Source organism: Pecten maximus, chromosome 8, assembly GCF_902652985.1.
Source record: "Pecten maximus chromosome 8, xPecMax1.1, whole genome shotgun sequence".
Taxonomy (NCBI): Eukaryota; Metazoa; Mollusca; class Bivalvia; order Pectinida; family Pectinidae; genus Pecten; species Pecten maximus.
The window spans coordinates 17,314,062-17,331,863 of NC_047022.1; the positions used below are offsets into that span (position 1 = coordinate 17,314,062).

Consider the following 17,802-nt stretch of genomic DNA (forward strand, 5'->3'; position numbering starts at 1 on the left):
TCTCAAATAATAGTCTAAGCGAGTGGTTTTGCTTCTTGTTACTTCAACCATTGACTTTGATATACATACTGATATACATGTATGCCCGTGTTTCAATAAAAACAAAACCAATACCAAACCCCAACAAGTGCATAAAATGAAAGATATATAATTGTAAGTAGTTTATAGTGATACCATTGCCTTCTAGCATCGCGTTAGTTCCCTTTAGCTCAGTCGGTAAAGCAGCTGTGCAGTAAAGCCGGGGGTCGCGGTTCGATGTCGGTGGAGACACATTACTTGCTTTTCTGTTACATCGGTTAACCACTCCAAATGCAAGCTATATGAAAATGAGAGGCTTCGTTGGGGATAAAACCTGGGTTAATGTGTGTTAGGGATGAACACGTTTGAAAAGTGAGTAGTGAGGCAGGTTTTAATTGTAAATTGTGTACATAGCGATTTCTAGTGGGGGATTTCCCTTTAGCTCAGTCGGTAGAGCGTCGGACCAGTAGGCAGAGGGTCGCAGGTTCGATCCCCTGTGGCGACAATTATATTCGCATTCCCGTTATATATGAAAATCTTGTTGTATCGTCTGCCCTTTTACGTTGTTAGTAGCATATGAAATGTGGCAGTAGAATAGTGATGCCAATATTCAGTGCACATGTCAACACGGACGGGATATGACATGTACGATCATTTGGAATACAGCAAAGTAAGGACAATGAAAGTCACATCGGGACAAACAAAAAGAATTTCAACTGATATACATGTAGATGTAATACATTGTTAATTTTACAAGGTGTTTATATGTTGTTGGGTTTTTTGTTTTTGTTTTTAAGGATGTATAATTTACAGTCTATATGACATTGTATTAGATTAGGACTTTATATTTGCCTAGTTTGTAGCATATTTTGCAGACGCGTTGTGTCATTTTTTTTTAAATTAACATCCCCTCCCTCCCCCCCCCCCCCCCCCCCCCCCCCCCCCCCCTCAAAAAAAAAGGAAAAGAAAATATGGTACATGTTCTTTGACTGTTATTCTCATGTCCCTGTGTTTCCTTCTTGATTAACGGTGAGTGAGTCAGGTGATTATAGCTGCGCTCTTCTAAGGCTTTGCCTTCATTCATATTATTACTAAGCGATAAAATATGTAAAAGATTAATTAAAATCGACAAATACAACTCAAAGCAGGTTTTGTTGTTCTTTTTTTACGAGGTTCTGTCACCGAATTGGAACAATTAACAGTTAGTAAAACGGCTCCCCATATAGTACGCCCATAGATTAGATGGACAAGAAAATTATCTTCCTTTATCATTTTCTTTATATATAATTCGGTGACAACCTTCCATTAAGTGCGCGCAATGAACGACAACTCTGGATAGAAATTGACCTTGTCGCTTGTTGTCGTCAATTTTACTCAACAATCTATCAGTAAACACTTAGGTGACAAAGATTTCATATACATGTACTTCCGGTTTATTCGTCTGGCACGTGGGTCGACTTGTCAATAACAATCATGTTGAATACGTAATACAATACGTTATATTTCTGATATTTTTAGATCATTTATTTAAAAGATTTGGTTATGGCCCACTCGTCGTCTGGAAGGCCCGAACGACAGGCCCCTCCTGAAATTGTAAGTAAAATGTAAATATAAATCATCGTTCAGTCAATATTTTTCTTCTACATTTTATTGGCATCATACGTATGCCAAGACTGTCTTTGTAAAGGGACTATTGATAAGACATTTTAATGTAAAGTAAACCCCCGTGTTTAAATATATTTTGGCTATACAGCAGGCATAAACTATAATTTAGAAGACTTTCAGGTGCTTGGTTCAGATACATATGCACAGGGGCGTGACACATTTTACGCCCAGAAGTGCAGAACCCTGGCCTGTCCAAGCATTTTCCACTCGACTTACATTTGGTGCCTGTGACCAAACATATTACCTTGTTTCAAGTATTAGGTGAATACTTTACTTGACAAGGTTACCTGAACCTGTGTTATGAGTTGTTAGGTCTTCGGGGTCAAAGACTTAAAAGGGAGGGAAGAGTTATGCAGAACTGGATGGTGTTGTTCGTCTGAGACAAGGTAGCTCATTTGGTAGAGCATCCGGCTAGTCTTCGGATGTCTCGGGTTCGAACCACGGTCTGGCTGTGCATTTTTCAACTCCTCTTACACATGTACAGATGATGTATGCAATTGGCATTTGCTGTAGAACTCCAACACCTGTGCCATTGTATGTATCATAATAAACTCAGATACTTTATTTTGATATACAATACACCAATTGTAAGGTTAGGTACTGATCTGGTCGTTCCATTTTCCCTCTTCTATTACACACAGTAGCTTGGCACAAATTCTCAACCCGCAGTCCATTATATAGATTGGGTGCCGTAGATCGTGAGGTTGAGGCCCGGTCAGGGCACAAGTCAAAAAGTTGTCTTCCTTCGTCATTTGTGTTGCTAAATTATATGCATATGTAAATATATATATATATATATATATATCTATTTTTAAAATTCATATCTGTTTTTCTTTCTGGAGAGTTACTACTGCTGAGGGTTGGACTTCAAGAATTCCCCCGAGGGTTAAGATTTCTTTGTCACACTCCCTAGGTACTGGGTAGGGAAAGGTTATTTTTCTCCCACCACTGTCTGTTTGTAAGCAAATGCACATGGTCGGTGTACACATATATATCCTCATTTGAAGAAGCACCCATCCCACCCACCCACACACACACAATTGCATACCAATATCTTAACACAAGAAAATAAAGGTTTAAAATCAATTCACAATATTTATTCAAAAAGACGCTAAAATAAGGTGTCAGTGATACTTTTCCGACGTTAACAAGAGTACATCTTGTCTCATTGCATAAAACTTTTGTCTCTTATGTACATTTAACATTAAATAACAACGCGGGAACTATAGTGACATCTACATTGTATCAAAGAGTAGTTCTGTAAGTACTTCTGGTTTAGAAGGTTAAAGCATGCAATCTGTCATACCTTAGGAGTTGACGGAGAATTCTCTCACATCTAAAACTGAAGATAAATCGGTGAACTGTGGGAGAGTAGAGGGTCCATCTAGAGTTCAAAGGGTGAAGTCCCGGTCTAGTTATTCACAATGTATTTTCCTCTCCTACCTATCACAGCCATCAACTTGCGTAACAATTAAATTTGAAATAATTCTGTTTCTGAAGATAAAGTGAACCTATTCAAACAATATTAGAAGTGGCATGACAAGAAAATGATTACGGGGCAGTAGTTAAAAAAAAAAGTCAAATGTTAAATCTGACCACCAGTGGCCTCTTATGTTATAGGAGTAATGATACGCCATGTGTGCTTTTCAGATCTAGGATCTTCTATATACATTGTACATGTATTAAGAACATTCAAACGAAGGAAATTCTCAGGATTTGACCTGTAGAGGTTTATCAGAATGTACAGTATATACATATAATGTACATGTATTGTTTTTTATGTTCTGTTGTTATTTTCAATGTTCATTTCTTTTCTGTCAATTCAGTTTTATGGTGAAGATGAAGCCAGAAAATACACATCAAAGTAAGTTGGAAAGCATCAATTCAAACATATATATCTAGAGATAATAAGGTCAAAGATGTTCTAGACTTTCTCAATTGATTTAAAATAAAGTTATGACACATAATTACACAATAATGTTGTGTGACATCTAGACTTGTTATATTGAAAAATGAGTCTGAGAGAGGACATGAGATTACTGTATGTCACATTTTAGTCGGTAAAGTCATGTTTCATTGCTGTCACTTTTGCATTATATCACAGACTTACAAGTTACTAATCTGTGATTACATTATTGCCCCAGTACTCGTATGATAGAAATTCAAAGTCAACTCTCAGAAAGAGCTATGGAGTTACTACGGCTACCGGAGGATCAGCCATGTTTTATTTTGGATGTAGGGTAAGTATTTCGGTATTTGTTTCGTAAGACTTACTAACCCTACACACATACAGTAGAGTCTGTTACCATGGTTACTTACTAAATTAGTTATAATGTATCTATATTTGGGATGTTTAGTACAATATTTCATGAGTATACGTATTTTTAGAAATTTAGAAATTCTGACATGGGCTTCTCCTTATATGATGTTGATAATAGTATGTGGACTGCTAATTAGAAATTACAAAAATTAAGGGGTTGGATGTTGACAACTGTTAAAATTTATTTGCTAATTTTGATTTTATTTGTCAAAATTGAGAAACCATCCTACTAAACTGAAGTCTGTCAAACATCACTTAAAAATTATGTTTAATCAAATTTGTGATGATGATTTTTGGCTAGGTGTGGCTCTGGCCTGAGTGGCGAAACTCTGACAGAACAGGGGCATTTCTGGGTCGGAGTGGATATCAGTTCTCATATGTTGGGTAAGTAAGAAACATGTTTAATACATATAGTAACATGCTCAACACATACTGATCTTTTCCGAGAATGTCTTTAATATAAGATTGGAGTGAAGGATGTTGACATCCTCTGGGTGAAGTCATAGATATGATTTACACTGTATCATAAAAATAATAGAATAATGTAACATTTCACAAGAGAATTCAGAAGGGTTTTGAGTACTGTACATGAATCCGAGATGAATAAAATACATGTTATGTTATTCTTTCCCCTGCAGTACAGTTTGAAGTTGTACCATTAAATTTACATGAAACATTTTAACAAAATTTCAAAAGTTTATTGTCATCACTTCCTTGCTGATTTCAGACGTGGCTGTTGAGAGGGAGACTGAAGGAGATCTTGTTTTGGGAGATATGGGCTACGGAATGCCCTTCAAACCAGGAACATTTGATGGCGTCATTAGGTATTAATGTACAGAATATATTTGTTTACGGTCCCCGGGTGGAGCAGAGGAAACACACACACCTTTCACCTGACCTGGGTTTGATTCCCCAATTGGACATGAAATTGTGTGATAGTCATCTGCCTGACCGCAATAAGACTCCTTGTGCACTTTTTTTCTTCTGACCAAGATTGATTAGTAATACATGTACATGTAGTTGATTTCACTTGTTCACAATTATAAAAAAATCTTATCTATAAGTTATTTAAGGAGATATCAATTCAAGGGTAGTTGATGGCACTAAAACTGGAAATAAAAATAAAATATGATTTAATAATAATAAAAGAAAATGAAAACATACACAATACACATCAAATTGTAATTCTTTATTTTACGTTCATTATGAGAGGCAATGATGTATAAATATGCTAATAAACATAACGAAACATCTTTTAAGTGATTACTTACAGCCCTGTGAAGCATAACACATTTAAAGGATTCCACTTTTTCAGAAAGTCCATTCAAATTATACAGAGGGACTCCATTTATGAAATTCTCAGCAAAAACCCTTTTATATTTTTGTGATATAATAGGATGATGAGTGTTTATTTTTATTTTTCAGCATATCTGCTCTTCAATGGCTCTGTAATGCTGACAAAGCCTTCCACCATCCACCGAAGCGACTTCTTAAATTCTTCAGTACACTATATGCCTGTCTGGTAGGTCTGCCAGTCCTTGTACATGACAAATCATTCTGTGTGTGTGTGAATTTCCTTTTTCAAAACATGATTCAGTGTATTGTTTAACAAGAAATACTTTTGTTAGATCTGAAAAAAATTGTTTTGAAATTTTCAGCAGTAGATATAAAAATTGAATGTTTATTTTTTGCAGACACAAGGTGTCTTTGAGACAGAGATTTATTTAATTATTCTTTTAATAGCGTATTGAACTAAATCCTTTCAATAATTTAAAAGTTAAAATAAATGTTTCTACATTCCATGTTTCCAGAGTAGGGGAAGCCGTGCTGTGTTTCAGCTTTACCCAGAAAACAGCTCACAGGTTTGTACTTTGGTCGGATTTACTCTGATAAAGGTGGTCACTGGTGAACACTGTGACAATTTTCTGATAAAAATGAACAAATTTCAAATTTAAGATTGTTTTTATCAAAAGACTGTCTAAAATAAATTCAGAGAAAGTAGGAATTGACATCTTGAGGAAATGATTTATATTTGAAATCTCAAAATTGTCAGATATTTTCATTATGCAAGAGGTGATCACCTTTTACATTGTTTTCTTTGCAATGAAATTATTTCTCTAATTATCTGTATTAAGTGTGAAGTGATACTCAAGTCATGATGTTTCAAGTCAAACGTAGTGATCTTTTCTATCAACATACAAGTTAGTTCTCGGATAGTGAAAGAGAAAAATTGCATCAATATTTGACTCCGGACTGTGGAATTTGTTGAAAATTAGTACATTATTTTGTACTTTCTTTTTCATAAGCACATTTCGAAGATTCTGCAGAAAGTGAGATGATAAACAAAACTGCAATTTTGTGTGGTATATTTGTGTGGCGAGTGAGAGCCCTCCTGTGTAGGAACACAGTGTATATATATATATGAAGGCTGATTCCAAGGCCCCAATTTTGACAGCCTTCCAACGTATACAGGTCTAGGCAATAAAATGTTTTGTGCTTGTGATAAAAATGAATGCAATTTTTGTTTCAGTTAGAGCTAATCACACAACAGTCTATGAAAGCAGGATTCACTGGAGGCCTGGTGGTCGACTACCCAAACAGTACAAAGGCCAAAAAGTAAGTTTAAAGATGTGGCCTACTCTCGGACATGTGATATATTGTAGGAAGTATGGCTTTGTCTCAAATGAGATTTTGTAACCAAATATCGGCCCTTGACTGAGAGTATTAGAACCAATCAAGATAACAGGTTCAGTTACAATATTTATCCAGCAATAAGCCTGTGTCTGAAAATAAACTTACCCATGTCCGGGGCTTACTCCTTGAATATTTTATAAATGGATCCTTTCAAGATTACATGGAGCCTTTCTGTATAAATCGAATGGAAGTGGGTACACTTATTGTATCCCAATATTTAAAAGGCTTTGGCAATGATTTGAATGCAAATATGTCCAATACAGTTTAATGAAACTGCTATTGGCCTGTAATAAGCCGTTGCTTTGAGTTTAGGTTTTGTATATTTTATCCTCTTCCCTCCATTGAGAAAGATTTTGTTTTAGACCCACTGGGCTTATCGCAGGACAGTTACTGTAATATGCAATATTTAAAACCTCCCTTTTGTATTTTTGTAGGATATTTCTGTGTCTGTTTGCTGGTGGTCAGCCACAACAGTTACCAAAGGGACTGGGAACAGAGGTTGGCAGTAGTCAGGGACAACAGATCGACTTCAACACCAAAAGGTAAAGTTATACAGTTATACAGCTAAACTGAACAAGCTTGAAAGCTGGAGGCCAGATACCTCAAATGGTTGGAGCATCCGTCTAGAGTTTGGAGGTCCGGGTTTATGCCCTGGTCTGGTCGTTGTAGTTTTGACTCTCCTGTTACGTTATGCATCCAACTTAATACCCATGGAAAGTGATATACGGTCTTGTGTGTGTCTTTGGGGTTGAAGACCTTGTTGAATGAGGGAGGAATGCAGTGGAATTGGTCTGGGCTAAACACCAGTGGCCAGGTAGCTGAAGTGGTTGGAGTTCAGAAGTTCCAGGCTGAAGTCCTGGTCTGGTTGTTACAGTTTCCCTCTCCTGTTACACAAACTTTTATTTTTTTTACAACCATAATGACAAAACATGCCATTGGCAATTACAAGGTATTATCCTGAAGGGTATTTAAAGCTGTAGATTAACTGCCTTCATATACATGTAGTTTGTTATTTTCGCTGACTTTTTACAATACAACTGTGTCACCCTAAAGATTCCACAGAGCCATGGGTTTTATGTACAAACATTTAGTGTCTATGCAGATATTTGTTTTCTAAACTGAGCTTATAGCAAAATATATTGGTTATACATTAATATCAAAAAATGATTCTCAGCTTCAAATCTTGAGAAAATATAAGTCTTCAGATCGAACAGCAGTAATAGTTTTAAATGAAATTATAAAAAAAAATATTTCAGGGAGAGGATGAAGAAACTGCGAGGTGCCAAATCTGCAAAGGGAAGCAGAGATTGGATCCTGGAGAAGAAAGAGCGTCGGCGAAGACAGGGGAGGTAAGTCATGGAGAAGTATCGTAACAGCAGTATGTGGCAGAACTTTACACCCCTCCCTGATCATAGCTTTTATCTGTTGTTAAGAAGTGAAATAGACAAATAGTATCAGTGAAAAATATGTTAATTAATATCTGTAAACTAGGGCATCTTCAATATAATTACCGAAGTGTTATCTTGGAGTATTGGTCATCACAATGTTCGAGTACATGGGTCGGTTCATTACAGACAGAAAGTCCAGGACAACTAGTAGCTACACCCCCTTTGCAAAAAAGTATTACTCCTATTAAGTGTTCAGTGCCACTTCTTCTTATCAATTCTTCTAAAACTGATCTCCCCTTGATTGGATATTGAGCTAAAATTTATGTGATTTTAAAATCTTAATCATTAATTTTTATAGCAACATAGCGAGAATAATCATTGTAAAGGTCTATTTTTTGTGTCTTTATTACAGAGAAGTCCGACCAGATACCAAGTACACTGCAAGGAAGAGGAAGGTCAAGTTTTAGCGTTGTAACTTATTACTCTGTACTTTGTGTATATAAAATATTGTTTTGTTATTATTAAATTCAAATATGTCAAATGGATTTTTCAAGTTTTGTTTTGATGTTAAAATGAGACAAAATTTGTAGTAAAGAAAAAGTAGTATCCAGACGGCAAGAGGACCAGCACATAGCAGGGCATTATACGAGGTGTTTATGGGAGGAAAGTACATTTCTCTTACTCTGGACAGGTGTAATTTCCTTATCACAGATTGCAGGAGGCTGGATGGAGTTGTTTCCTGATTGGAGACTTTCAGATCAATTCTTTCAGAAAAGCTTCTTAAATCCAGTAATTTGAAAAAAAATTTTGGAGGTATTTTAATTGGAAATCAGATTTAAATACCCTGGCCAGGAATAAGACATTGTTTTTCTGTCGGTGCAAAGTGTTTAAAGCTTGTTACATGATTCACTCGATTTTACCAATTTTTTTTCTTCAGATTTTGTCACATGGTTAAAATCTGCAGCAGTCACAACAACAAAGTACAGTTTATCTTTATCAGAAGGCAAACTTTCACGACTCTCTCAACAATGTGTCTCAAAATATTCACTTGAAAACTGGGACTAGATGCCGTCCTTATGATAATAAAAATACAAACAATGACGGACAAACTACATTTATTAGTACATGAATATGTATTTAACATTGTACAATGCAGAAAATATTGATATATATTCAGAGGTTTAAAATGTTAGATAACAGATAAAAATGTTATGTTTTATAAACTCAGGTTAATCATAGTTAAACTGTTGACATTAAAGAGACCAGAGATTTTTTATCAGACATTTCGTAACATCACAAAAAAAACAAGTTTTTCATCCATTTTGATTCTGCAAGTGATGAATAATCCGGAATGGCCACGGCAGAAGAAAAACAGCTCTGAAATATAATCAGCTTCTGTGTTTGACACTGCTACGATTCATCTGAGGTAATTACACTTTCTCAGTATTCTCTGACCAGAAACCAAAGGTTATTTCTTTTTCTAGAAGCAGTAAGCACTTCAATATGAGATTGCAGTCTTTCCCCTTCCAACTTCTTGCTGTGTAAATCGATGAAATGAATAATGGCAAATGTAAAGCCGTCATCACCTAAAAGGTTTTACTTTTCTAGCTCGTTGACTGACATGAGCAGGGCTAGCTCCATCGAAAGTTAACATTCAGCACTGCTGCACCTCGACAGAAATTAAAAGTCATCATCGTCGTCTGGCAAGGAGATGTTTTTGGCCTGTTATCAGAAATAAAATTACAGATATACAATATGATAATTATGGCTCAATATTCAAAAAGTGAATATTCCATATCTATAAAATTATTGTTAGAGGAATATATCCTCTTTCATCATGCCTTCCCGTAAAACTTGACTGTTAGTCAACAATCATATGGATTGTATATATTGACTTGTATGCAAGATAATATTTCTTAACAATATTTTTTTTTTCCAATATTAGATATCAAAAAACCATTGTGTAAAAAAGTGTACTTTTTCCTATAATATCTTATGACTGTACATTTTAAAATCATATTGGAATACATGTATATGAAAATAATGAAATTTATAGTATTCACTAAGAAAATTTAAAGACAGTGAGATTACTGATAAAATTCATCTAAACAAACCTCGTCCATCTCCTTCTCAAGTTGGGCGATTCTATCTTTGTCAATGACAACCATTGGTGGTAACAAGCCACAACAACCGGCAGCAAACTGAAGCTGGGGGTCGCCAACAAGTTGCCGTGCCAACCACAAAAATGGTTTCTCGTAGTTGTAGTTGCTCTTGGCACTCAGGTCATAGTACTGCAATTAGAGGGGAAAATTTGAATGCAATAAAAACAGATGGCCTTCATGTTGAAACGTAAATATTTTGATTTGATCTTTGAATTGTAGACAGATTTAATAAAGTTTTATTGGTGGTTTACTTATAGATTCTTTATTGTTGTACAAACTATTTTAATTGTAGAAGAAAATATGAACTTCCAGGTATTTCATTTAAAGCTTCATTTTTATATTCCCGCTGATGGAATTAAAGTCAAGAAAAAATCTGTCAATAATGCATAGATTTTAAAGATGGAATCTAAATTGGAAATTGGAAGGTAATTAAATACAGGCACCCTCCTATGACTCGGTTTGTTGGGTGGCTCCTGGAAAGCCATCCTCCTATGACCTGGCTGTTGATGTCTCCTTGACACCTACCCTCCTATGACCCCTGGCTGTTGGTGTCCCCTTGACACCTACCCACCTATGACCCTAGCTGTTGATGTCTCCTTGACACCTACCCTCCTATGACCCCTGGCTGTTGATGTCTCCTTGACACCTACCCACCTATGACCCTAGCTGTTGATGTCTCCTTGACACCTACCCACCTATGACCCTAGCTGTTGATGTCTCCTTGACACCTACCCACCTATGACCCTAGCTGTTGATGTCTCCTTGACACCTACCCTCCTATGACCCTAGCTGTTGATGTCCCCTTGAAACCCACCCTCCTATGACCCTTTCTGTTGGTGTCTCCTAGACACCCACCCTCCTGTGACCCCTTGCTGTTGGTGTCCCCTTGAAACCCACCCTCCTATGACCCCTTGCTGTTGGTGTCCCCTTGAAACCTACCCTGGCTGTTGGTGTCTCCTTGACACCCACCCTCCTATGACCCCTTGCTGTTGGTGTCCCCTTGAAACCTACCCTGGCTGTTGGTGTCTCCTTGACACCCACCCTCCTATGACTCTAACTGTTACCATAATTAGGTTTTACCCAATATAAATAAATAATAAATTTATCTGTTTTCTAAAGTTAATTAATTGCCTCTCAACTTTTGCAATCTGTAAGTAATGTGTGGCTGTTACAATACTGACCTGTAGGTTATGTTTTCTGTGAAATCTGATGAGCTTTGCGGGAACTTTGCGGTCCTTGACATCCACTTTGTTACCACAGAGAACCATGGGAACATTTACACAAACTCGTGACAGGTCCCGATACCAGTCTGGGACATTTCGATAGGTGATGCGGGATGTTACATCAAACATGATGATAGCACATTGCCCTACAAATCGAAGAGTAACAGACAAATATTACCGTAAATATCCTGTTATAAGCCCATTTCAATATGTAAACTTTTGACTCAAAGTAGGAGGTAAGCTTTAAACTTGCAGGGCAATAAAATGTTTTTTTTTTCTTTAAATTTACTGAACTGCCATAAACAATGTAGCGTTTTACCAGACATAAGCTTATTCATCTTTGCTTGCAGAGGGTGTTCAATACGATAATTTTGAAAAGAAATGTACTGGATGTTCCTGAGTTTCAGATGAAGTAAAAGATAAGTCGGTAGAATAACCAGGTATTTTGATATAGAAAGTGTAAAAGCTTAGGATTCTCAAATCATAATGACAGATATTGATAAAGTAGTTTTCTTTTTCATTGTGAGGAAAATTTTCATGCACAAAAATGATTTACTTATTTATTTAACGAGTTTTACGTTCGCTGTTATATAAGCCATGGGGCCTTTCAACTGATGAGTTTCATTGATGCGAATTGATTACATTCATTATTTATACACAAGTTTCCAAGCATTGGGAGTCCATAAAAAAAGTCCACAGGTACCAGAATCAATTTTTTACACCTAGCTAGCAAGCAAAGAAATATGTATATCCTTTCCACAGGGACTCGGAACTTTAATTCCAAACATACAGTCTAAACAAAGAACATGTATATATTTTACAAAAATTGACTGCTGGTTTGATCTTTAGTAATATATGGACTGTGGGTTCGGAATAGCACCCAGTCCCTGTGATCTTTGGTAATATATGGACTGTGGGTTCGGAATCGCACCCAGTCCTTGTGATCTTTTGTAATATACGGACTGTTGGTTGGGAATCGCACCCAGTCATTGTGATCTTATGTAATATATGGACTGTGGGTTGGGAATCCCACACACGGACTGTGATCTTATGTAATATATGGACTGTGGGTTGGAAATCACACCCAGTCATTGTGATCGTATGTAATATATTGACTGTGGGTTGGAAATCGCACCCAGTCCCTGTGATCTTTTAAATATATGGACTGTGGGTTGGAAATCGCACCCAGTCCCTGTGATCTTTTGTAATATATTGACTGTGGGTTAGGAATCGCACCCAGTCTCGGTGATCCTTTGTAATGTATGGACTGTGGGTTGGGAATCGCACCCAGTCCCTGTGATCTTTTGTAATATATGGACTGTGGGCTCGGAATAGCACCCAGTCCCTGTGATCTTTTGTAATGTATGGACTGTTGGTTGGGAATCCCACCCAATCCCTGTGATCCTTTGTAATGTATGGACTGTGGGTTGGGAATCGCACCCAGTCCCTGTGATCTTATGTAATATATGGACTGTGGGCTCGGAATAGCACCCAGTCCCTGTGATCTTTTGTAATGTATGGACTGTTGGTTGGGAATAGCACCCAGTCCCTGTGATATTTTGTAATATATGGACTGTGGGTTGGGAAAAGCACCCAGTCCCTGTGATATTTTGTAATATATGGACTGTGGGCTCGGAATAGCACCCGGTCCCTGTGATCTTTTGTAATATATGGACTGTGGGTTGGGAATAGCACCCAGTCCCTGTGATATTTTGTAATATATGGACTGTTGGTTGGGAATCGCACCCAGTCCCTGTGATATTTTGTAATATATGGACTGTGGGTTGGGAATAGCACCCAGTCCCTGTGATATTTTGTAATATATGGACTGTTGGTTGGGAATCACATCCAGTCCCTGTGATATTTTGTAATACATGGACTGTTGGTAGGGAATAGCACCCAGTCCCTGTGATATTTTGTAATACATGGACTGTTGGTTGGGAATCACACCCAATCCCTGTGATATTTTGTAATACATGGACTGTTGGTTGGGAATAGCACCCAGTCCCTGTGATATTTTGTAATACATGGACTGTTGGTTGGGAATAGCACCCAGTCCCTGTGATATTTTGTAATACATGGACTGTTGGTTGGGAATCACACCCAATCCCTGTGATATTTTGTAATATATGGACTGTTGGTTGGGAATCACACCCAATCCCTGTGATATTTTGTAATACATGGACTGTTGGTAGGGAATAGCACCCAGTCCCTGTGATATTTTGTAATACATGGACTGTTGGTTGGGAATCACATCCAGTCCCTGTGATATTTTGTAATACATGGACTGTTGGTAGGGAATAGCACCCAGTCCCTGTGATATTTTGTAATATATGGACTGTTGGTTGGGAATCACACCCAATCCCTGTGATCCTTTGTAATATATGGACTGTTGGTTGGGAATCACACCCAGTCCCTGTGATATTTTGTAATACATGGACTGTTGGTTGGGAATCACACCCAATCCCTGTGATATTTTGTAATACATGGACTGTTGGTAGGGAATAGCACCCAGTCCCTGTGATATTTTGTAATACATGGACTGTTGGTTGGGAATCACATCCAGTCCCTGTGATATTTTGTAATACATGGACTGTTGGTAGGGAATAGCACCCAGTCCCTGTGATATTTTGTAATATATGGACTGTTGGTTGGGAATCACACCCAATCCCTGTGATCCTTTGTAATATATGGACTGTTGGTTGGGAATCACACCCAGTCCCTGTGATATTTTGTAATACATGGACTGTTGGTTGGGAATCACACCCAATCCCTGTGATCCTTTGTAATATATGGACTGTTGGTTGGGAATCACACCCAGTCCCTGTGATATTTTGTAATACATGGACTGTTGGTTGGGAATCACACCCAGTCTCTGTGATATTTTGTGTTGCGTTGTCTTTACCTTGTATGTAATATCCATCTCTCAGACGTCCATATTTCTCCTGCCCTGCAGTATCCCACACATCAAACTGAATTTCACCGCGGGTCGTGTAAAACTTCATTGGATGTACCTCAGCACCGATAGTAGCTACAAAACAATGATTATCCCGGATACAATATACATGTCACCCTGTGATGAAGAAGATTGTCCATAGCGTGAAAGGTATTGATGAGAAGGAGGAGGAGATATATATCAAAACATTTTGAAACTTATTTTCATAATGGTTAGGAGAAGGATTGTTTTGTTTTTATGGGTGAGGTGTATTGAGTCAATGAAGATGATGATACATGATGGTACCCATCCACATACAATATTCTAGGTGTGGAAGAAAATGTGTGTGTGGATCTTTATGTAATGTAAACAACTTCAAAATGTTTTTAAAATATATATGAAAAAAAAAAAAAAGGGGGGGGGGGTAAAAAAGAAATATCCTTGGGGAAAAAGAAAATAAGTAACTCTAAACCACAATACACTGAGAAATTGCTGCAATGTTCCTTCATGAATCACATAGTGTAGTATAATATAATATAATGATATGTAAACAATGTTTATCCTCATTTTTTTCGCTGCCAATAGTTAAAATGCTTCTATTGTGTGTGCTTGTAGATACTGTGGTGCTTATGAGGTCAAATACAGTATACGACCTTGAGGTTGTTTAAAGTTCCTAGATTGCAGTATACAATAGTATATGTTAACTCAGAGCATTATTTAAATAATAGAATTAAGGTAATCTCGGGACCAAAATTTTTCGTTTTTTAATTATATTCTTTTAAAAATGTTGTGTACTGGAGACTTATTTCAGAATGAATACCCGATATATACAAGGTTTCACTTTACTGCACTCCCGCTTACCTATATACTTCTTTTCAAATTCTCCAGTCAAATGGCGTTTCACAAAAGTTGTTTTTCCAACGCCACCATCACCCACTACGATCAGCTTTAAATGTAAACAAGAAAATTAAAATAAGTGTCTACAAATCTTCAATTTCTATTGAAATTAACACAGATATAATAACAACACAGTTGGTCAAGACTTTCCTTTTTTTGTTTATCTGCCATGTTTCATATTGTTCCATTAACAATGAAAAAAAGTTACATCGTATATATCACAGGGGCTTGGCACGATTTTCCAAATGATAGTCTATATATATATGTATATGTATAAATTATTTTTTTTAAAATACGTTCGTCTTCCCCCTCTTTGTAGTTACTACCCTTGATACTATATACATATATATATGGACTATCATTTGGAAAATCGTGCCAAGCCCCTGTGGTATATATATACATACAGATTTCTGGTGAAATACATTGAGGATTCAATGGAGCACAGAGGTTCGTTACAAATGATATGATATCGCTAAATGTACAGCCCCTCTCATATATCATACCATTTGTATATATATAACGAACCCTGTGAATTCATTTGTTTTTAGTTTTTTTTTTATATACATGCTTACCTTAAATTTGGGAACTGTCGGTGTAGCCATGCCCTTTATCTTTATGAAACAAAATTCTTACTACGGAAAAAGAAAAAGAAATGTACATTTGATTTTATTTCTTAATTTCCAAACTATATTAAAACACTATTTTAATCTAACATATGTTTGCTTTGTGAGCACTACTTCAAACATTGCTTCATCTAATAGATGATTTCTTAAGGAATACCGACAACTGTCGTTTAAAGTAGTCATAATTATATAAGAGTTATCTACCTTAGACCATGAAATTACCTGATACAGGAGCAATTTCCAAAATACTTTCCGAAAATAAAACGAAAAAGTAATTCGCACATTGAACTATGAACGTTTTACAGCGGTATCTTGTACGATAAACTTACTTTACAAAATCAGCAGCCTACCTGCTTCAAGTTTCGTCTCTGAATGGAGGAGATTGTGGTGCAATATATGACCAGGATTGTACCAGCCATAACTGGTTGTAACCAGCTGAAAATCAAGCGAAAAAATTTCCACCATGATCATCTTATTCTTGTGTCATGGAAAATTACAGAATGTACCTCTGATATTCTGAACTTAAAATAGACATTCTGTCATCTCGATCGCTTATAGACCGACAGGACCACTGAAATGTAATCATAGATTCATCTTTTTAGAAATATTGTGGATGAAACTAGACGGTATCTACAGGATGGGGATACTATGTACAATTCAAGACACGAATTAGATACGGGGAAAATTAAAACATAAACTAAAAAATCTTCAAAACTTGTTCAGATGAATTTTGATAATCGTCACAAAGTAAAATATATTTTGAGTCAGGAATTGGTTAATTCGTCAATAAAGATGTTACATTTAAACTAGTTAGTCCTAATCCATGTAGCCTAAATCTTGTAACTAGTTAATAAACACTGTTTAAGTATAGAAAATGGGAAAATAAATGTGTTTAATTTCAATGCTAAATACTGGCAACAAGAAGAACTCGAGATTCTGAAAACAGTTACTTAATATCCTATACCTAAGGTTTGTATAATTGAATTTGAACCTCAGATCGACATTTTCGGGTTTGTTTGATCAGAGACGTAAATATCACATACATATGTTAAACAGATCTGTAAGTCTCTAGTGTAATTAAGTGTATCACCACTTAATCGTTTTCAGTATCTAGTACTAGAAATGTTAGATGAAAAACAATCTACTCCTCAAATACAATTGAAAGCGTATATTACAATGTAGTGTGCATCAATCAAAATTTTGATTAACCCTAGCCATTGGTATATCATTAACAATTAAACAATACTTACTAGAGAAGATGGGAATAAATATGATTTGGGGAAATGCTTATTTTAAACACAAACAATGATTGAAAACTGTTTTTGTGAGCTTCGAAAGAATGAAAACGGCAGACGACCCATGCAATGTCTACAGGCATTCTGAGTAACCATTGATGTTTTGACTACTATACAAAATGTATTCTACCTTTCTAACATCTGAGGCGGATCGTAATCCCTGGCAAGCGAAGTTGAGGCGAATCGCTACCCCTGTCTGATGAAGAACTTTAGTTTATCGTAAACCAAACGTTTGTTTTAAAATAAGGACAAACCTAGTGATTTTATGTTGCTTTCAGAAGAGATACCCAGGTTTAGACCATGATGGTATATTAACTAAATCTGTGCAGGGGTCTACGAGATATCCTTGGCACAAGTTAATCACGGACGGACGGACCGATTACTTGTATTGTATATTGTACTGATGAGCTGTAAAGCTTAAAGTCAATAAAATGAATTGAATTGATTACTATTAACCCTCTTACTAAATTTTATAAAAGTATCTTGAAGGACATCCGAGATAGTTATCAATTATATTCTGGAAATATGAAATGAAGCAAGCCCTTCACTTGGTACCCGTCTTGAAGCATAGTAACAGAACAG

The 17,802-nt window shown here is 36.4% G+C and overlaps 2 protein-coding genes across 3 annotated transcripts; one reads left to right on the forward strand and one right to left on the reverse strand.

Moving 5' to 3' along the window:
- The first annotated feature begins 1,435 nt into the window (after positions 1-1,435).
- LOC117333006 (probable 18S rRNA (guanine-N(7))-methyltransferase) lies at positions 1,436-8,630 on the forward strand. The gene is made up of 11 exons (XM_033892113.1): positions 1,436-1,611; positions 3,510-3,547; positions 3,828-3,923; positions 4,305-4,387; positions 4,731-4,827; positions 5,429-5,525; positions 5,815-5,865; positions 6,534-6,619; positions 7,132-7,239; positions 7,954-8,046; positions 8,498-8,630. Exons 1-11 carry the CDS (start codon positions 1,561-1,563, stop codon positions 8,550-8,552), a joined length of 855 nt encoding a protein of 284 aa, XP_033748004.1. The 5' UTR covers positions 1,436-1,560; the 3' UTR covers positions 8,553-8,630.
- Positions 8,631-9,188: 558 nt separating this feature from the next.
- LOC117333007 (GTP-binding nuclear protein ran-1-like) lies at positions 9,189-16,385 on the reverse strand. Of its 2 annotated transcripts, none has more exons than XM_033892114.1 (7): positions 16,255-16,385; positions 15,875-15,934; positions 15,267-15,351; positions 14,376-14,501; positions 11,429-11,616; positions 10,200-10,376; positions 9,189-9,807 (listed from the first exon to the last, which is right to left on the reverse strand). In XM_033892114.1, exons 2-7 carry the CDS (start codon positions 15,902-15,904, stop codon positions 9,766-9,768), a joined length of 648 nt encoding a protein of 215 aa, XP_033748005.1. In that variant the 5' UTR covers positions 15,905-15,934; positions 16,255-16,385; the 3' UTR covers positions 9,189-9,765. The 2 variants fall into 2 exon arrangements, with proteins under 2 accessions (XP_033748005.1, XP_033748006.1); XM_033892115.1 differs by having other exon boundaries at positions 16,276-16,358.
- Between the last annotated feature and the right edge of the window lie 1,417 nt (positions 16,386-17,802).